Consider the following 21,844-nt stretch of genomic DNA (forward strand, 5'->3'; position numbering starts at 1 on the left):
GTACAGTCCAAGGATAGCAAAGATACTGCAGAGATACAGATCTTTTTCTGTAGCCCATTTGTTTAAGAGTTAAGACCAGCAGGTCCTTTAACCGGCAGAAAAGATTTGTTCCAAAATTTTCTTTTTTAGCATGCCCTTCACCCAGGCCAACCTCCACTCTCACACACGTTACATTTAATACTATAGTTTTGAGTAAGAAGAAAATGAAGCTATTGAGGTGATTGATTTAGAATGCCCAGCTCTGCCTAAATTCCTAGTACAATAACACAGTGCCAACCTCAAGGGCTCCACTAAAGATCTACCCTCTTAGGGCTAACGCAGTGAACAGATTTGAGAAAAAGCATCTGAGACAGAGGCAAGATGGTGAAAATGGAGTTAGTTGGGAAAATCAGATAGAAGAATCTAGTTATGCCCTTGATATATTCTGAACACATCTCCTTAGGACTTCTTTTGAAACAGGTTTAGCATATCCTTACACTGCACCGATACACATACCATTCAGATGTCCACAATCAATGCCACCAGTCACTGACAAGTCCCTGAGCTCTTTATTTTCCTTTCTGAGATTCACAGCTAAGAGGATCTTTGTAAATGCATGAAGAGATTTTGGTCACATACTGCCAGTACTGGTGGTCAGGGTCCTGGGTAAATGTCGCTTTGGCTACGACAGGCCACACAATGAAGAACTGCTTCACTCAAAATGTCAGCACACCCCACTGAGGAGCAGCCGAGAGGTGCCCCCCATGCAGCAGCCACCTGCACAAGGCCAGCCCTGGTGTGAGGGCGCTCACTCGAGTGGTGGTGGAAATGATGGGGCACAAGCCAGGATTTAGGCTCGCTGGGAGATGGGATGCTTGCGCCGTCTACCCTGTTGTCAGCGCACTGTTCTTGTCCTGGACTCTGTGTGCAGGCCTGCAAGACCGTCAGGAGTGGGTACAGAGTCACAACGGCCCAGAAGAGCCCTAATCACACAGCCCGACTGACAGTAGAGTCCTGAGATGGTCACTGTCTCTTGCTTGGTGGTTGGGTCCTATGCAAGGACAGGCCAGCTTCATGTAGCAACAAGACTTGGTGGCAGGAGACGCCCTGATGTGAAAGGTGTCCCCTAAGTCCTGTTCCTAACAACCAGCCAACTATGAAAAATAGAATGAGGATCTGGCTTCCAGCCCAATGTAGGATTCCATTCCCATTTTTCATGAAAGATCCTGGGCCTGAAAGAGGAAGTGCAGATCCTGCCAGTTCTCATCTTGATTAATGCTAATTCTAATATGGACATAAGAGCAATTATACTCATTGAAGGCTTAAAACAAATACCAATAACAATTACCATATATCGATGAAGGGCTCACTGTGTGCCAGGCCCGGTGCTAAGCACCCTACGTAGCTCTCCGCTGAGTCCTCCCCAGGCCTCTGTGAAGGAGATCATTTTCACCTCGTGTCACAGCTTTGGGTTAAGGTTAGGGAGTGGCCAAGTCAGTGTCCTTGGGACTGAGGGGTTCTGTCCCATCTCTTCCAGTCTGGTTGCCCTTTTGATCCTAAAAGTATGTCCGTCTGGGTGGCTGAGTCAGTGGCTCCTCCCCATTCCTCTTGCTGCCATCTTCCTTTATCCAGCAGGTATGCACTCCACGCCCCCCACCCCACATGCCTTCCAGCACCACCCCACGCTGTGGCCCACTGTCCTGCCTTTGCCCAGAGAGCCTCGTGAGACCAGGGCCACATAGTATTGTAAAGTACGAAAGTGGAATGGAGTCACAGCTCTGAGCCTGGGGTCTGCAGTAGGCACCCTGAGTGCCATGAAAAGTTCTAGCACCACTTTGTCACTGTGTGATTCAGGGCAAGTCTCATAATTGCCGTAGGCCCTGTGAAAATGTGGGATAGAAGTACCTACTTCAAAGGGGCATCAGGCATATCAGCAAAGTGCTTGGTCCAGCAAGACATCAGGACTAAGTAAGTGATAGCTGTAAGCTGTTACTGTTATGCTTATCTTAAAAATTGTAAATGCTTGTTGAGACATGGCTCCAGCTTAGGGAGGAGACCATCGGTGAGGACAGTCCTGGGCCAGACGTGGTGCTAGGACACACAGGATTGATAACACGTGGCATCAGTCCCCATGGTACTGATTAGGAAGCTGAGACTCTGAGAGGTCCAGTGACTTGTCCAGGGCTCACAGCCAAGTCAGGATTTCGATCTAGCACCTCTGTCACTGGGTTCCTGACCTGTCCTCCCAATGGCCAGCAAGGCCACAGAAACAAAGTTCTCCAAAGAATGGTGAGGAGAGGGCAGATGACTCAGCCTCTCCTTGTGAGCTTGGGCCACTGGGGTGCTGCTAATGACTGCTTTTTCCAAACCCGTAGGAGTTTAATAAAAGTCATACAAAACTCACTGTTTACAACTCTAATTGCAGAGTCTGGGCATGAAGTGAAGAACATATCACAAGGAATGAATAACAAATCAAGTGGCTCCTTTTTTTAGCACCAAAGCTGCAGGAGCAGCTCAGGGTTCAGCAGCTCTTGGTGCAGGGAGAAGGTTCACGCCGCGGCACCCACATCTGGTGCCTCACTCGGCCATCTGCTCCCCGCTGTCATTTGCACCCCTATGCTGAGCCAGTGAGGCTCAGCCAGGGCTCTGCCTCCCTGTGCAATTACCAAAAGAGAAATGGAAACAAGGTGCTTTCTGGAAGCAGCGTGGAAACCACTGGGTGCTTACCTCATGCTGTGACCTAGCCCAGCTCCCACTGCACTGGGAGTTGGGAGAATCCAGCTGTGATGGAGAGGAAGCCTGGGACAGTCACCTGGGCTGTTCTTGGAGAAAAGCCACTGGTCAGCCTTCCTCTCTCCAGCCTGGACCCCTGGACAGGTTGTTCCTGGGGTGGCATGGTACCTACTGCCGTTCTCTAGGGCTCCACCTGCAGCCTCTATCGATCAGGAGGAGAGAAGCCTTGGGGACAGCGCTACCTCAGTCAGCCACACCAGCCAGCAAAGTGGCTTTCAGATTTAATGAACCGACATATGGAAAGTGTCTAGCAGAGGTCAATGCAACGGTTTTATATGTCTGAGCATGTATATGTAAGTAGGTATACCTATGTATATGTGCACACGTACATATACCGTACTGTTATACGCAGTGGTACCTGCATTTAAGAACTGAATTGGTTTTAGGGTAGAAGGCTGTGTTTACTTGGGGTGGGGGAAGGTGGCATGGTCGTGTTTGTCGCCTGACGGGGAGTATGCCAACAGAAACATCATCTTGATAATTGCTTTTGCATTGTGAGCCAAATTATTTGCAAATAGAAGCGTTCATGAACTGAGGTGTTACTGTACTCTATTAGCAAATAAAATTAAGCCTGCCACGTTGGTGCACACCTGTGATCCCAGCACCCTGAGACAGAAGATCACGAGTTTGAGCCCAGCCTGAGCAGTTTAGCAACTTCCATAATGGGAATTTGTCTCAAAATGTAAAAAAAAAAAAAAAACAAACAAACAAACAAACAAACAAACAAAAAAACCAAACCCAAAAACAAAAAATAAAGCTAAAAATGAAAAATCAAAAGAAAAACAAAATTAAAGAACTTGCGACATTTCAGTATGAAGATGCTGGGTTCAATCACTAGCAGCGCGCATGGGCACACTCCCCAACCTTCTCCCCCATAGTTAACTAGCATTAAACTAAGCTTTGCTTTAATTTATAGACATTTGAGAGTAAAGACAAATGAATTCTGTCCAGGGTCACAGCCAGTAAGTGGCAGGGCCAGGATTCACAGCAAGTGGCCTCCCTGCCCCCACATTCCCCTTCTCCGACAAAGGTTAGTTCACTTCATTTTAAGGAAGGGGCGAGCGCAGCCTGCGCTGATCAGGCGGCTCCTGCACACTACGCTCCAGGAGGAGCAGAGAACAAGCTGCCGGGCCCTGGACACAGGCAAGATCGGTTAAGCCCCAGGTCTCCAGGACTACTCAGAGGGTGTGGCGAAGGAGGGCAGGGCGACTGCAAGGCTCAGCCCTACCCTTCCAAATGAGCCTCCGGTGTCACCCTGCCTCTACAGAGGCTGCTCTGGGGGGACTGGTGACACCATAACACCCACCCTGGTGCCAGCAGCACGCTATCGCACACAGAACACCCACCACAATTCCCTGAGGTGCACATTTCAGACACAGGCTTGCAGATGAGAACAGAATGGGTTTAGAAATATCAGGTCACTGGTCCTAGGGGCACCAGGGCGTGGGCAGACCAGGACTGGGTTCCAGCTTGGGCTGGACCTGCGCTCGCTCCCGCTGCCTCCATCAGCCACTCCCGCAGCCTCTTCCTCTTCAGACAGAGCCCTGGGTGCTGGGGCCAAGCCTAGCCCTCAACCATCCACCCACACCACGGAAGTGACAGCGCAGCAGGGAGGCCCTGAGTGGTACCCAGAGGGCGTGAGAGGGCAGACCAGCCTGGGCCACAGCGCGCCCAGCCTGCGGTCACCTCGGGGGCCCGCTCTCTTTGGATCCTGCTGGAAGGGTGGCCAGGAGACTGTGCGAGGCAAGCCCTTAGAGGACAACGCCCATATCGGGATCTGGATGCATCAGAGGGGGCAAAACTGCGCGCTGCGCGGTTCCCCGAAACAGCACAGTCAGCGCCTGCGCTCCGGGCGTCAGCTGGCGCCTGGGCGACCGGATCGAAGCCATGGAAGCACGGAGGGCACGTTCTAGCGACAGGAAACAAACACAGGGACGCTTCTCAAGCTGCATAGCCACTCTGCGCCTGACGTTCTATTTATTTATAGATAGAAACCGGAGAGAAGTGCGGACATCTGCCAAAGGTCACCGAGAAGTGGAAAGGCATTTGAATTCTCGGCCCACAAAGGAAGACTTCTGCGGTCATCTCCGAGAGGTCATGTGAAGGCTTTGGGCGTGCAAGGGCAGTCGACGAGGGGCCTTTAATGTCACTGCTACTACGAGGGCATTGCCTACGGGGGAGGGAGATGATGTCCTTATAGGCCACAGGAAAACGGCAGCTTTTAGAGGGCCGTCAGCAGACGGAGAGATCAGCCCACTTTCCCACACCGCGGCCTCCATCTCTCTCTGAATATACCCATGAGAACTTTAAACAGGGCAGACGGCCAGCATTCTGGGAGGCTGAGGCAGGAGGATCCCACGTTTGAGTCTTACTTGGGCAGTGAGACTCTGTTTCAAAATTAAAAAAAAAAAAAATTAAAAATGGTGGAGGATGCAGCCTCAGTGCAAAGGCCCGGGGCTCAACCTTTAGTACATGCATGCACGCACGCACGCATGCGCACCAAGTTTCAAAAAGAGCAGTGGCCACAAAGTTCACCTACAACTTCGTACTTTCCTTAAGCACTCTACCTGATCCAACACGGCATTCTTCTGCAGGTCTTTCATCTCCATTCTAATCTTTATACCGTGAGTCAAAGCTCAAAGTTCGTCCTGAAGCATAACTGTGGCAGCTTCAGCATTTCAAAAACCTTACAAGGAATTAAAGTCCCTTTTATCTTTCTTCTTCTACAGCTAAGAATTTGCCTTCCCAGAAGGAAAGCACTTTTTTATCCCCTGTGTCGGTCTAGAAATTTTTAGCAAAAATGAATAGGTGATCCCCCCCCCCCCACGCTGCCTTGTGCTCCTACCCTTTGAAGGCTAATGAGAAGGTGGCTTTGGGCAGGAGGGGGGCCACGTGCCTCATGTAAGCTGCATTTATCTCCCTGCCTCCCGCCTCCCTCTCCAGAGGTGAGGCTCCTCTAGCACAGGGAGCAGGGCACAGTGGCTTTGCTCTCTTGCAGTTCTTGGCAGAAAAGAAGACTGCGTTGAAGGAGCAAATGAACAAGTGAGTGAGTGAACGAGTGATTGATTGGATGAAGAGTCTGTGGGGAGACCCCATGATTGTACTTTTCCCATTAGAAGAAATTTTCCAGACTGTTACACTAATTAGGGCTAATATTCTCAGTTATTTTGAGGATTGCTTAAAATTTGCTGCTAATTTAAATAAAATGGTCACATTTAGTCATTCACCAATTAGCAGGCTTCCCGGCAGCTTCCCCTCACTAATTTGATTAGTTCTACTATGCTTTCTCCTATCCAGGGTCTTGTCTGAGACCTGGGAATATCACAGCTCTCTCCAAGGGCTTACACACAGATGCGAAGCTGGCTCCTCTTTCTAACCCCAGCTGCCTTTGGGTCCCTCATGTCTTTGGACCACGTGTCTTAGCTCCACAAAACCATTCCTATCAGCAGACTAAATTTGTTCTTCAAGGGAAAGGAAACTATCCAAAATATATGGGTTTTGAGAAAGCAATCTGCTGCCATGTGGTTGACAAATGAATGAGTGAAACACTGCAGGTCAAGACACAAACATCCCTCCTCATCCTATCTGTCACTAATGGTGATGTGACCTCAATTCACACTGGAGACAGCATTTCCCTATTTGTCTGAGGCAAAACTGACTTAGAAATTACCTGAGCTCTTATGACAGAGACAAGTTCTTCGGCACCCAGAAGGCCACACCACCTCTGTGCAGCAGGTGAGGCTGTGTGCCTAGGCCTTGGCCATGAAATAGGAGAGAAAGTGATGTGAGGGGCTGCCTGGCTAAAGTCAGGTCTCTATCCCACATTCTTTTCCTTTAGGGGTGTTGTGGGGGTCACTTGTGTACCCCCAAAATGCTTAGGTTGAAATCATGATGTCCAGTACTCAGAATGGGGCCTTATTTGGAAATAGGGTCGTTATAGAGATTTGTTAAGTTTGGATGAGGTCATACTGGAGAGGGTTGGGTCCCTAACCCAAAATGACAGGTGCCTTATGAAAGGGGAAAGTGTGGACACAAGCTGGAGACTCACGTCGAAAATGCCATGGGAAGACAGGCTATGCTGAAACAAGCCAAGAAATCACAGGCAGCCAGGAGAAATGCCCACTCTGTATGCCTCCCTCCCACCTTCTGAGGGAGTGTGCGCTGCTGCCGCTTGGTCTTCGCCTTTTCAACCTCCAAAACTGAGACAGTAGATTCCTGCTGTGTAAGTCTTTTGTGGTACTTTGCTATAGGAACCAACCTGGGGAAAGGCCGCATGGGCAGACTGCGAATCCACAAAGAGTCACTGACAGCCTGAGAGCTGCTTGACTTTCAACAAACTTCATGAGAAGAGTAAGAAAATATCTAAAACCTGGAAATAAGACCAAAAGGAAGGTGGTGGTAAGGGGGAAGTTGTTTGTCCTTGCAATATTCTACCAAGGCATTAATAGGCCTTCCAAATGCACGTTATTTCCTAAGGGATTGTATTCCTGTTACCTTTTGCTAGGGCCCAGGCACCATGAAGTTATGTGTTTATGCCTAGATTTCTGCCTGGGTAGAAAAGATCACACTCGTGGTGGTAACATCATTTTCCATGTAGAACATTAACTGCACTGCATGTAAGCTGTCCATTTCACTCTTAATATTTTCTTTTGGAAAATGCCTACAAAGTCTCCCCTTGTCGAACACACTCAGGGCTTACTCAGCCATCTCACAAGGCTGGTAGAATGGGCACAGCCTTCTTCCTTCTTCCTGCACCTGGCCACGGCTGGCTGGAAGCAAGGCATGAAGCTCTAGTGAAGCCACACCAGGCAGTGCTTGGGAGAGGAATGAATTTGCTCTTTATCTGTAGTGAGGACACAAGGAGTGAAAAGGAGAAGCCAGGCATGGTAGTGCACATCTGCAGTCCTAGCACTCCGGGAGGCTGGGGCAAGAGGATCACAAGTTCAAGCCAGTCTTGGCAATTTATTAAGGCTCTGATACCAAAGCAAAGCAAAGCAAATGTAACCCAACCCAATTCAACCCAACCCAACCCAACCCAACCCAACCCAACCCAACCCAACCCAAAAAACAGGCTGGCGTGTGACTCAGTTTGAAGGCCCTGGGTTCAGTCCCCAGCCCTGAAAAAAAAAGCTGGAGAAAAGTCTGTTGCTAGAACAACAGTATAAACTCTACAAGGACAGCTTATTTCCTTGGTTTATCACTGTCTTTCAGAGGCAAGAATAGTATCTGGCACATGGTAGGCTCTTACTACTTTAAAGAGAAACACACACATGCACGCATGTATGCGCACGTGCACACACCCACACACCCACACCCACACCATACCCCCACGCCCCAAGATAATGAATTAAAAAGTCAGGCTTCCAGAATGGTAACAGCCTTAAGGATTTTTTCTAAAGCTCATGCTCCGACAGGACTCAGAAACTCTTTATAATGTCCCTGGAGCCCACCAAATGTGTATCAGTATAGACAGCGGTATAGCATCTGATGACTGCTAGAGTTTCCTTATTCTAAGTCAGAAATGTGACTTCATAATTTGGAAGGAACTTTCATGACCTTCTTAAATCTGTTCCTCTCCCAGGTTAATCAACTCTAATTCTTTCAGCTCAAGGACGCAGTTTAGAGTTCTGTCACAAATCTTATAATAGTGATGGTTTATACTTATTAAGCAATGACTATGGGCCAGCTCTCACTGCCCCAGTTTATATGGCATATCCCTTTATTTAATTTTCTATTACTTTTTAATTTTTAAGGAAAAAATAACAAAAAGATAGAATTTCATAAGAGGTTATTAGGAGAGTTACAATAATTGACACATTGCATACTGTCCTCCCTGTGAAAGTTACACAGTATATAAGATATAGGCATAACTACTACAGAGTACAGATATGGTATCTTACCCAAAAGTATCAACACAGACTGTTCTTTTCAATGAACTAAGAGAAACTAGCTGTACATGTATCTTGACTATCTCGTGTACAAATATAGTTTTTTTTTTCTTTTTCCCTTCCTTACCCCTTTCTCCCATCACAGTTTATCTTTCCTTTTGAAGAGTTTCTTTCCAATTCACAATATCTTGTGTACATTTTGGATCTTATTTACTTGTTCAGTTTCTCATACTAGTGAGACAACACAATGTTTACGTATATGGGTCTGATTTATTTCACGTATGAATATGGTCTTTTAACATTTTTAAATTTTTTTTTGTATTTGGTACAGGGTCCCACTACACAGCTCAGACTCTTAGTGATCCTCCTGTTTTCAGCCTTCCCAGTGCTGGGATTACAGGCATGCACCACCATGCCTGGACTTGGTCACTGGCTCAGCATGCCCCATGGGTGGGGCAGGCGCAGCATGGCCTGTGGGACTGCGGACCGAACCCTCGTCCCTGCACTTGCCAAAGCAAGTGCTTAGTCCATTGAGCTATCTCACCAGCCCCAAGTATGGTCTTGAGTTGCATCCATTTACCTAAGAAGTTTATCCTTTATCGTTACTAGTACTCCATTATATAAAAACACATCTTTTTTAATCCATTCCTTGGTTGATGGGCATTTGGGTTGTTTCTAAGATTTAGCTATGACAAATTGCATGTTACAAACTTGAGTGCACATATATTGCTATGATATTGTTTTTAATTCTTCTGGGAAAATCCAGGAAGGGGAATAGTTGGATAGAATTGGGCCTCTAATCCTAGTTTTTAAGGAATCTCCACACTGATTTCCATAGTAGTTACACTAGCCTACATTCCCACTGACAGTGCAGAAGGTTCATTTTTCTCCATAGCCTCTCCAGTATTTGTTATTGGCTGACTTCTTGATGTTAGCCATTCTTTCTGAGTGAGCCAGAATCTCAGCATTGCTTTAAATTGCATCTCACAAATGACCAATGATATTAAACATTTTTTTCATGTATTTATTTGTCATTTGTATGTCTGCATCTGAGAAGTGTATATCCATCTCAGATGCCCATCTTTGAATTGGGTCTTTGAATTTGGGGAACCTAATTTCTTTGAATTCTTTATATGTTCTGGATATCAGTCATTTGTCCGAGAGACAAATGGCTTTAATTTTTTCCTCACTCAATGTGTTTTCTTTTCACTCTGTTGGTGATTTATTTTGTTTTACAAAAGTGTTTTAATAAGGTGAGATCCCATTTGTGGATTCTTCATAGTATTCTCCTTGCAGTCTGAGTTTTGTTCACGAAGTCTCTGCGTACACCTATGTCTTTGAGATTTCTGCCTATATTCTCTTCCAGGAAATTTAGTGTTTCTATTTTAATATTTAGATCTTTGATTCATTTTGACTCTAGTTTAGTGTGTGGTGACAGACATGGGTTTAATTTTAGTCCTCAGCATGTGCAAAGGCAGTTTTACCATCACCATTTATTAAGGAGCTATCTTTCTTCCAGTGACTGGGTTTGGCTCCTTTGTCAAGCAGAAGACAGCTGAGTGCATCTGAAACTATGTCTGCATTTTCTGTACTGTTCCACTGATCATCCATACAATTCTTCAAGGAAGTGATTCTATAATCTCTATTTTATAGATTAGTATAATCTCTATTTCATAGAAGTGACGACACCACTCAAAGAACCCAGTTAGTACATGGCATGGTTGAGATTGAAACCTCGCCAGTGTGACTTTTTATCACTAAGTGTGTTGGTGAGTGTTTGTCACTGTGGCCAAAATCTTTTGTTTGTTTGTTTCTTGTGACCAAATTCTTGACATACGCATCTTAAATGAGGGAAGACTGATTTTAGCTCATAGTTCCAGGCCTTTTTTCTCCACAGCAGAAACAGCATGGAGGAGGGGAGTGGCAGAGGGAAGCCGCTGGCCCCATGACAGCCAGGAAGAGGAGCATCAGGCAAAGGCCAGAGAGGTGGGAAGGGGCTGTGGGAAAGAAACTGCTCTTCTGGATCTCCACTCCTGTCGCTTCCTCCCACGTGGCCTTCTACTATGAAGTCATCAGAGTGATAATACACCGGTGAGCAGAGCACCCCTTGATCCAGTCAGCTTGGAAAAGCCCCATCTCGGAACATACAAGCCTTTGGGGGACATTTCTGATCCAAACTATAACATCACACATTGTTTTATTATTTGCTTTTCGATACTTCCAGGCATTCAACCAAGAGTGATGCTCAGCAAGGAACACATGAAGTTTCGTGGTACAGGCCAGAAAAGACTGTCTCCTTTGGTTGCTCTGTATGCCTCAGGCAACAAGGTGAGGTATTGTGTCTCTCTTGGAATCATGCTGTGCACAAGCTACACAATGACATGTGAAGTCCCATCTGTGCATGTGTGACCTTCCCTGGACTGTCCTTGACCTGTGAAAGATTTTGCTGAGAACCGCCAGTCAGAGGGACACCACTCTTGGTGCTTAACACTTAATTGATACCACACTTGGGGGGCTCAGAGTACCCCTGGGGCCTGCTTGTGCCCAGTCTCCTTCTGAGCTGGGCCCTGACTTCATCCTCAGGTAACATACCCCTGAATACCTCCTTTTTCCATCCTCTCTATGACTTGGAGAAGTCTTGAGAGCTGAGGGTGCCTCTGGGAATCCATGCCAGCTGGAACCCTTGATCTTCACCCATCACTCGTTTTCCATCCCCATCTCCAGGAAAACCCCATCCTCTTCAGCTCTCCCAGGGCAGCACAGCCTCAAGTGACTCCTGCCATCAAACCTTAAATCACATACTGTTCTGGGAAATGCGTGTGACCTGAGGCTGGTCCCAACCCCCCTGAGCTTGGGCACTGATAGCTGTGCATCTCAGCCTGGCCCTGCTAGAAGAGGGCACTGGGGAAGGGACCCAACTCTTTGAGATCTGCTGCAGATCCACAGCATTACTGCAAGCACAGCACAAACCCACAGCTTTCCAGGTCAGCTGCATTTGAAAACAAAGGAACGAGAGATTAAGCAGGTTGTCAGAGCTTATAGACTTGGGCCTAGTGATGCCCTGTCGAGCTTCATCCCAGGCAGGAAGACAGTCTCATCCCATATGAGATTAAGCAGCCATGAAGGGATCAGAATAGTCACTCCTCTGAGTGAAGGTGCTGGGCCTGAGGACAGGCTTGATCTGCATGGTGACTGCGATACGCAGAGACCTAGGAATTCACCACAGTGTCTACCGAAGATTCACACACTTTCATAGAAAACTGTTCCCCAGAAAAGGAGTAAAACACAAGACAGAGAAGGTACAGGGGACACTACAAAAGTATCATAAGAAGCAGCCCAGGACTCAGGCACCCCGATGACCATCTCACTGCCCTCTCCCTGGTTCCACTGCATTGTTGCTGTGGTAGCAACTCCCACTGTCCAGTGGTCTATGGGTAGGTTCTGGCCAAGGCAGGAATGCACAGTAGATGACTCGTGAAATTAGGGGGGCAGACCAGCGTGTCAGGTGAGACCACAAGGGTACTCACACTGAGACTCAATGGGTAATAAGAATGGCAACTGCAGCATACACAAAGGTAGGAACTCACCGAGGGCAGTACTAATGGCTAGTGTTCCTGGGGCACTCAGGGGGTACCAAGCACTCTCCTAATGCACCTAGGAAGGCCTCACCAGACCCTTATTTGATACTTGTACTCTTTGGGTTTGCTTAGTGAAACACTCAAGGAAGAGTATTTCATAAACAACCACAACAAAAATATTTTGGCTCATAATATGTTAAATTTAAGGGCCCAAATCTGCTGATGGCCTTCTTGCTGACAGAGTCTGGGTGTCGGAGGGCATCACGTGGCAAACACAATACAGGTGGAGCCCACATACAGGTCTGTTCCCATCTCCCTCGCTCTTTTCTACGGAAGCCTCCAGGGTCAATCCTCCAAGTTCAAGCCCCCACCCTGGTGACCATACCTAATTCTAATCACTTCCAAAAGGCCTTGCCTCTGACCATTGTAGCTGGATGAAATTTCTACCTCTTTATACACACCATGGGAATTAAATTTTAACACACAAGTGCTTGGGAGACATTACAAACCGCACTACCATTGATCACCTGTATTTTACAAATAAGAATTCTAGATTGAGCATCCTTGCTGGGAGTTCACAAGTAGAGTATTTCAAAGTGGACACTTCAGGCAGCATGGCCCCAAAACTCGTGCTGCAGCCACAACACACAGTGGCCCGCACTGAATCTTCCACCGCTGGCTGAGCACCAGCTGCCTCTGCTTGGGCCCACACCACCTTTGCACAAAAGAGACATTCACCATTAGCCCAGTGGGACAGTCTTTTGATGCAGTCTTTTCTGACTGCATTAGAGAGCAGAGAAGGAATTTACACAGAGACTAAAGCACTTGCGGCCTGTCCACTTGGGCCCACGCAAGAAGAGCAGAGGGATGTTCTATGCTGAAAATTCTGGTGCTCAACTTCATTAATAATTAAAGAAATGCAAACTCAAACCACAATATTAATAGTACAAAATACCTACCACATTGGCTATAATTTTTAAAAAGTTGATACCAAAAATGGCCCAAGGCTTTCGAGCAACTGGTTTCTAATAAGCAGTTGGTGGGAGTAAAAACTGGAAAAACAATTTGGGAAAATTCTTTGGCAGTAGAATTATGGGCTACTGTAACAAAATATCATAGACTGTGGGTTATTTTTTTTAAATTTTATTTATTTTTATGTATTTGATACAGGGTTTCACTATGCAGCTCGGACTCATAATAGTCCTCCTGTTTTCAGCCTCTCCAGCACTGGGATCACAGGCATTCACTACCATGTGGACCCAACTTGAAGGCCATGCCTGGGGGCAGGGCCTGTGCAGCTTGTGGTGCCACGGATTGAACCCTGGTTCCTGTGCTTGCCTAAGCCGCAGGCACTTAGTCCACTGAGCTATCTCACCAGCAGAGAATAACTTTCTCATGGTTTTGGAATAACTTCCCAAGTTCAAGGTCAGGATGTTAAGCTATTTGGTTTGTGGTGATAGCCCTGATTCTAGCTTGCAGGTAGCTGACTTACTGGTATCATCCACATGGAAAGAGGGAGGGAGGGACAAAGAGAGAAACAGAGAGAGAGAGAGACAGAGATAGAGACAGAGAGATGCAAGTGAGCACCTCTGTACCTCTAGTGTCAATGCTTAAAAGGACGCTAACTCCATGGTGTCAAGTCTTCCCTTTATAATCTCATATACCCTTAATTGCCTTCCATTTACTTTCTCACTCCCAATCCTGCTGGGGTTAGGATTTTAACATACGAATTTGTGAGGGAAACAACGCAGCAACAGCATTCTGCTCCTGGTCTATCCAAATTCATACCCTTCTTGCATGCAGAATACATGCATTCATTCCACTTCAAGAGCACTGGAGGTCTTAGCTTATTCCCACATCAGCTGTACAGCCTGAAGCCTAAAGTCTCATCTAACTATCTAAAGCAGGTATCAGTGAGACAGGGAAGTACCATTCATCCCAAGGCAGAATTTGTGTCCTGCTATGAGCTCCTGAAGACAGACACACTATATGCTTTCAAAATACCACAGCGGGACAGGTGTAGGATGGACATTCCCATTACATAATCAAGATATCAGAATGAAGGAAGGGATCATGATCTTCAAATAAGTCTAAGATGTAAGCAAGAAAAATTCCACTAGATCTTATTTATTAATTTATGTATTTATGCATTTGTTTATTGTGGCCAGCTCAGCTCACCCTGGGGGCAGGGCAGGCACAGCATATAGTGCTGGGGATTGAACCACAGCCCCTGCATGCTTGCCTAAGCTTGTCTAAGCAGGCACTTTAGACTGCTGAGCTATCTCGCTGGCCCCTCCACTAGATCTTAAAACCTGAGGAAAATCTTTGGCTTAATGATTTTGACCTTTGGGTGCAGTAGGCTGACAGCATCACCCCCATGGCTCTGTGGGAGTGGCCCTGTCTCCTTCCTGCTGGTCACACATTTGTCCCTGCTTCCAGGGGCTGTGGTACAAGCGGCAGCCCTGATGAACTCTGAGCTGCCTTTGACATCATTCTTCCTTTTCCTTGAGGAAAAGTATACATTCACAGCTGAACGGCTCCATGGCCTAGGACTAGGGAATCCAAGAAGTGGAACAACTTCCCTTCATTCCCTCCTACTTCTTGTGCCCCTCTGCCTGGGTAACTCCCTCCAGGCTCCTGCTGGGATGACCCCTTCTATGACTCACACTCCATGACACATTCATCATGAGCCACATGCTTAGTGTCTTCTTCACAAGAAGGTTTCTCATTTTTATTCCAGCGTGGATAGGCTGGAATGTCTCCAAATCTTCAGGTTAAGGCTAAGTGAGGTCACAAGTGTGGAGCCCTGATCTCACAGGCTCTTACAATGCTAAGCATCAGTGAGCTCATTTACATTCTGTCTGTCTGTCCTCCTCTCTATGTGAACACCCGCAGAGAGGCCACTGCAAGCTGTCCAGAGGTCCCCCACCAGAAGCCAAGCTGCCTTCCTCTTGATTTTGTACTTTCCAGAACTGAGAAAAAATAAATTTCTGTTGTTTAAATCACCTAGCCTATGGCATTTTGTTTTGGCTGCCTGAGCTGACTTTTACAGGTGATATCTATGAGAAATGAACCACATCAGATCCATGATTCAATGATTCCACTTCTAGGTATAAATCCAAGAGAAATGAGTCCATATGTACATCAAAAGACATGAGCAGGATATTCACTGCTGCAGTTTTCATAGTACTTCCAATGGGTAATACATCAATAGTAAGATAGATAGTAAAGTATATTCATGACCCGGAAGAATACATAGTCATACAAATGAGCAAGCAACAACTGCATGAAACCTCACAGATGTGTCTCATAAAGTATTATTCAACACAAGAAGGTACATGCTATATGAATATGCTACTGAACAAAATTCAGTGCCAGGTAATATATATATTTTTTTAATTTGCTTCTTGCTGTATGAGCGTATTTACTCTGTATAAATTCAAGCTGTATATTTGTCTATCTTATATATGTACATACATATATAATATTTATACACACACATATACGGTACTTCAATTAAAAAGTTCATGTAAAGGTAGGCACACATTAAAAACATTAAAACATTTTACAGTAGTAAAGAATGAGCAGCTACGCCAGGGCTAGGCAGTGTGGGGACAATGCGATCTGCTGACCTGAGCTGCGACTCCCCAGGGGTAGTGAAGCACGAAAGCAGCCCGATTTCGTCGGGCAGTTAGGGAAGCCTCATCAGTCATACTCCAGGTAACACGCATGCTGTGACGTTCTTCAGTCATGCGTCTAGACAGGTAGTAACTCCGCTGAACAAAGAGAACGGCAGCGGCACACAAATGGGGCTGCGTCTGTACCTGCTTCCTCTGTTCACGTCAGAGTCACTTTAAAATTACTGTTCTCAAGTTAAGTAAATTTTGAGATAACTTTGTTATTGATGGAGAACATGCCATCCCATGGTGCTACTGGTCAACAGCTGTGGATCACACTTTTCTGAACAGATCTATACCTTGCCTGTGCCTTGGCATCTTCTTTGGGTGTCTTAAGCCCAGATTACACACAAACAACTCCAAAGAATAACATTTTCCTCATAGCTGTGCCTTATTCTCCACCAGAAGCAGGTCCTAAGAACTGGAAAGGAGTTTTATGGCTATAAATTTTAGCCCCAGCTACGCTCTGCTAAAGCAGAGAGCCTGAAGGCCGTGACATGTTGCTCTGGACTCAGCTATATGGGGGAGCACGTGGGCTCTTTCCTGCTAGGGAAGGAAGGGCTTGGCTGCCGGAAGCAAGATTGTGATTCCCCCACTGTCTCCCCCAGGGGAGGCACGAGGCCCTCTTTAGAAAATTATCCTCTTCTTTCTTCCCTCTCTAGAGAACCTGGGCCCCTAAATCTACTCTCCACTTCCTTCTAGCCAAGACAGATATGACTTTCCTCTTAGGGTGGTAGGCATAGTTCCTGAATGAAAATCCTGAGCAGCCGCAACAGAATTTAGCAATTCTTCCCCACACCAGTCAGTCACACTCCCTCCAGCCCCTGGGGGTAAGCACAGGGACACACAGAGGACTCACCTGGGGTGTCATGCCATGGCAGATGTACATGATGGGAACATTCTCTGTATCTGGCCCCTGGTCAAGACATAAATCAGTCTTCAGCGAATTCTGCAGCTGAGCATCACAGGAGAGACAACCAGACCAGAGAGAAAAGAGATGCATTATCGTGGGAGTCAAGCATCCCCTGAGACCCAGAGCATCTCCTCAACTGACCCAAGGTCCCTGGAACACTGGAATCAGCAGGAACCAGCTTTCTGCCTTGTATACGGGCATGAGGGAAGATGGCCTTACACTCAGGGAGAAACACTCACACCTTAAATGGCAAGCTGGCTCTGGGGGCTAAAACTGCCTGATCAATGAGAAAAGATACACATATGCACACTCAAGAGGGTGCTATGTTCCCTCTTCCACTTCTCCAAGCACAGTGGCCTTTGAGGGTCTTAGGTCTTCAGGGTCTCAGGCCATTCTTGGAAATGGCAGCCTACCATCTCCATGGCCTGACTCACCAGTCACAGCTGAGGAGACCGTTGGGCACCTACCCACAGTTCAGACTGAACAGGTCTCTCCTTGCTTCTCTCTTATCTCTAGACTTTGACCATCTCATCACTCTCCTACCCTGTGATAGGGATCTAAATGAGAGGAGGGGACTGTGATCAGTGGGCACAGCACTGGGAAATGATCAAGGTGACGTGTAGGGGATCAACAGTAAGGCAGATAGGGTAAAAAGGGAAGAGACCATTCTGCTTTTGTGCTGGTTCGAATGGCTCTTTAGCTCACAGGCCCTTGTTCAGCCACACTACAGTTCCTGTGTGCATAGAGGCTTATGATCCTTTAACCCACCTCTGCCTTAACTTGAGCTGGTTTAACTAGGTTTCTTTTGTTAGTGACCTTGGCCCAGGTGACTGGAGACGCGAATATAGAACAACAGAGGTCATGGACCACAGCAGGGTTGCCTTGCTGGGGAAAGTCCAGATACATGGAATCTTGGTCTTGTGTGGTCCTGCTGCCTTGGGACAGGAGGACCCTGTGGGGTGGCACGGCATGGAGCAGATACCAGAGGTACATGGGTATTCCAGATATACCCTGCTGTTTGCAGGAGATGAGGAACAGTCAGGTTTTTTCTCTTCCATTTCCTTTTCTTTATGGGTTATAGCAGCTTAAGCCCACACTCATGTTCAAGGGTTTTGAAGAAGAACATATAAACATGTGTCCACTTTCCCCAGGCAAAGGCAGCAGGCACCACTGTGCACTCTCATAGGCCAGGCTTCGTGGGAGAAGACACTTTGGACCTGTCCTGTTGTGTCACCCAAAGCCAAGCAATGCAACCCACTGTCTTGACTTGCGGACTGCTATGGCAAAGGGGAAGACCCAGAGATCACTCGGACAAGGTTACGCTCCTCCCTGGGTTCTTAAGCTGGCCTCTGGGTGAGACTGAGGTTGAGGTTGGGGCTGTTTTACTGATAGAGTTCAGCCTGGCCCTGTGTCAACCCTTCCCCTCTAAGCAAGTGATCTTTTAAAGTCGTGGGAGAAACGGAGGAGTCCTGGATCCAAAGCAACAGAACACCTTCCTGCCTGCGTTCTTCCCTCTGAAACGGAGATAATAATAGTGCCTACCTCGTAGGGATGTTATGAGATTAAGTGAAACAATATGTGCAAGTGCTTGGCGTAGGGCTTGGCAAACAGCAAATGGGCCATACTTGTTAGCTGCTATTATCACTGCTATATCCTACCTGAAAGCCACTCCGGGAAGCTAACTGTTAGGGATGCATCCACGTGCCAGCTATCATACAAAAGTGCTTTCCACTCGAATTGCATCTAATTCTCAAAATAATCCAGCCCAGTCTGTAATATTCTCTCTTAATGCCGAGGAATTCACAGTGAGGTTGCCTGGCTGTAACATTTGTCCCCCGGCATGGGCACTTGCCATGTTGACCTCTGCTTTGCCCTTCTCTTCACCTGAGCAAACCTCGCCTTTCTTTGGCTTCAGTTTATCAGCCACTCTGGAGGCCGTTCCTGACTGAGGTCTAGGGGCAAGGCCTCTGGTCTCCTGTTCTTCAGTATCCTCATTTTTCTTAATGCAGCAGCGGAGTATTCCATTCTTATTGCTCCTTAAACTGTTTGTGCCTCAGTTTTAGTCTCCACACTGGGCCCCAGCTCCTCTCTCTGTATAAGGGTTGATCTGAAAATACAACGGATGCTTAAATTTTAAGAAATGCATTCGAGCACAAGACACACAATCCTGAGTCCTCTTCAAAATACTCTCACCTTTCTTTGAACACACTTATCCCATCATTCTTGGCATTTTCTGGAGCAGTTCTGGAAGTCCTCTTTCATCAGTATCTTCAGATGTGATTTAAAAAAAAAAGCAAACCACGGATGATGCTGAGCTCCATGCAGCAGAGAGACAGGCTTGTAAACACACTGCAGTGTGCCCTCGCCCATCCACCTCACTGAATCCAGCACTGTGCAACTTCTGGCTCTTCTTCAAAGTCAAAGTGATCACAAGAGGACATCTGAGGCAGCCCTGAGAGCAGCGCAGGAGACACCCATGAGGAAAGACTTCCAGAACTCCAGAAAGTGACAAGAAGGATGGGATAAGGGTGCTTCAGCTGAGCGGGAGTATTTGGAGGAGGATTAATGGCAATGTGTCTATTGCTGTAATAATTTTTTATTTAAATGCACCTGTATTTTTCCACCACAACTCATACATCATATGTTCTGGGGCGCATAGCAAATGGGTACCACTTGTCAAATTAATGTGCACAGCAAATGAACAAATGAACGCATAGCATTCCCAAGTCTGTGGCATTGGAGTTGAACAAGTGACAGAGCTGGAGTCTGTCTACTCAGAAGCCCAGGCTCTTTCTATCATGCAAATAGCTATAATCCTAAGACTGTAAAAGACGCCCCAGGAGACAGATTATAATAATCATTAAGGTTCTGTACACCATCAAGGTTATCCAGCAAGTAAGTGGCAAAGCAAATGTTCAGAAGCCGGGCATGTCTGTTTCCAGATGCTTCTTCATCTCTACTCTTAGCGTCAGAGCTGGGATCCATCCAAGGCTATCCCATCTCCTTGGACACGGCCCAGGGATACAGGGGAGACCTGCACCCACTCAGTGGGTCCTCCTGTCTCTAGGAGTCACTACTGGGGCCTACTGATGGATGCATGGGCTGGGACGTGGATGTGACACTTTCTGATTGAAGGACTCACAGGTTATTAACAGTGTAGTTTGGACATGAATGGAAATAGAAAAAGATAACAAAGAAACTCTGCCCCTGAAAAGACATCTGGCCTCTTCATTTTAGAAGAAAACTAATTACCAGGAAGAACAATACAGGCCCAGCAGATTTTCTTGTTCTTGTGGTTGCATCTTGCTTGGCCCATCCTCACCCCACTGCACCCATCAAGAGTTCATTGTGTTCCCTGACAAGCAAGCATGGCTCTGCTCATGTAGGAGCCTGAACACTAACATTGTGGTGGGGGAGGGGAGGCTGGCTGTGCCCTGCACAGTGACTGACAGCTGAGCATGCATGAGGCTGGAGACCTCAGCTGGCCCCTGATGGCCAGGGCAGCCTGGTCTTTCGGCATGATGTGTGCATGCCTTTCAGCATGACTGAATGCAAACAGCCCATGCTACGGGCTCAGGCAGATCCAGATCTCAGCCTTGTACATACCACATACCAACAAAACATTTCTGGGTGCGGCATCAGGGATTATCTGATAAATCTGCTGCACACAAGTGCAAGGAGAGATGTTTTTGCTTAGAAGACAAGAATACCTTTGGCCCAGGCCCAGAAATGCAACGACTACCTGCATTCACCTCCATCATCCCTGCTTCCCCTGCCCCTCTGGGTGTGTTCAGCTAATCCTGTTCAGCAACAGCTGACCTCTTGATGGAAACAGCAGTCTAGAAGCTGATCCCTGCTTGCAAGGGTTTGGCGTTCATGGTTTCTCTGGAGCTACTTTGGCATCCCTGTTCTCCTAGTGGTCAGGAAGCACCCGCAGCTTGGGATAGGTCAGAGTATGGGACATCAGGAAGGCTAAGTTCTTGGATGATTCCAGTGAGGTAGAGGGGATTGATGAGCACTTCATGGTGCAATATATTTCCATGGTGATGGCAGGATCTGGAACCCCAGGTGACAGCTGAGCACCAACCAGTTAGGTCTTTTAGGACTTCTGAATTTGCCATCCTGAGAAGCTGAGAGGCACGAGGCTACTGGGCACTTCTCTTGTGATGTATCTCCTGATCTTGCTTGGGGACTGTCATGGAAGGATAGAATTTCTTATAGACTGGCTTTCTGAAGAAGAGAGTCTGGTGGGGCCTGGGGAGGTCCCAGGGTCTGTCTTCTAGAATCCTAGTGTGTTGATGTTCAGTGGTCCATAAAGAACTCTGAACCAGCCTCTCCACAAGGACTTTTCTTTCCCACTTCTGAGTGATTGCTCTGAATATTCTGTTCCCTACTGAGGCCGGTCTTGAACTTAGGCCATATGGCATCAAACGACAGTCTTCTGTTCTCCAATTTTTCATCCTGGGATATCAAAAATGGTTGGGGGGATACCATCCTAGTGAGGAAGGAGGGCAGTGTGAGCCCGTATTAAACACAGTTTCACTGTTGATTGTACAAGTGAGACAAATCATTTTTTGTTCTCTGTTTCTGCTCCTGTAACATGAACAGCGGTCTCAAGGGCTTCACTGTCATAGATACAAATGTTATACGCTCAGAGTGTACGTCAGCAAAACCCAGGAGAGATATCCAAAACTCAATCAGGCACCGTTTAAAATATCTTAAGGGCCTTGGATACCAGGAATATTGAGAGAATGGGAAAGGTTTTCATGTTTAAAGAATTGGAACCTTAGGCAGTATATTTACATATATCAGACTTGCTTCTGTTCTAGGGAGGCATTAACTTAACCCACTGAACAATTGAAGGAACTGAGGCTCACAAACATTAAGATGCTTGCCTGAGACTGGGTGTGGTGGTGCACCTGTAATCCCAGCCCTTGGGAGGTTGTAAACAGGTGGATCACTATGATTTTGATCTAGTAGTGAGACCCTGAACACCCTATAGACCCTTCTCTAAAA

General features: G+C 46.9%; 1 protein-coding gene across 1 annotated transcript in view; it reads right to left on the reverse strand.

Moving 5' to 3' along the window:
* Positions 1-21,844, reverse strand: part of Galnt18 (polypeptide N-acetylgalactosaminyltransferase 18) — a 346,030-nt gene that overhangs the window by 30,714 nt on the left and 293,472 nt on the right. Inside the window, exon 9 of the mRNA XM_004634877.2 lies at positions 16,775-16,870. Within this exon, the coding sequence (XP_004634934.1) occupies positions 16,775-16,870 (96 nt within the window). The remainder of the gene's footprint in view (positions 1-16,774; positions 16,871-21,844) is intronic.

This window comes from Octodon degus, unplaced genomic scaffold, assembly GCF_000260255.1.
Source record: "Octodon degus isolate 3935 unplaced genomic scaffold, OctDeg1.0 scaffold00067, whole genome shotgun sequence".
In the NCBI taxonomy this organism is placed as follows: Eukaryota; Metazoa; Chordata; class Mammalia; order Rodentia; family Octodontidae; genus Octodon; species Octodon degus.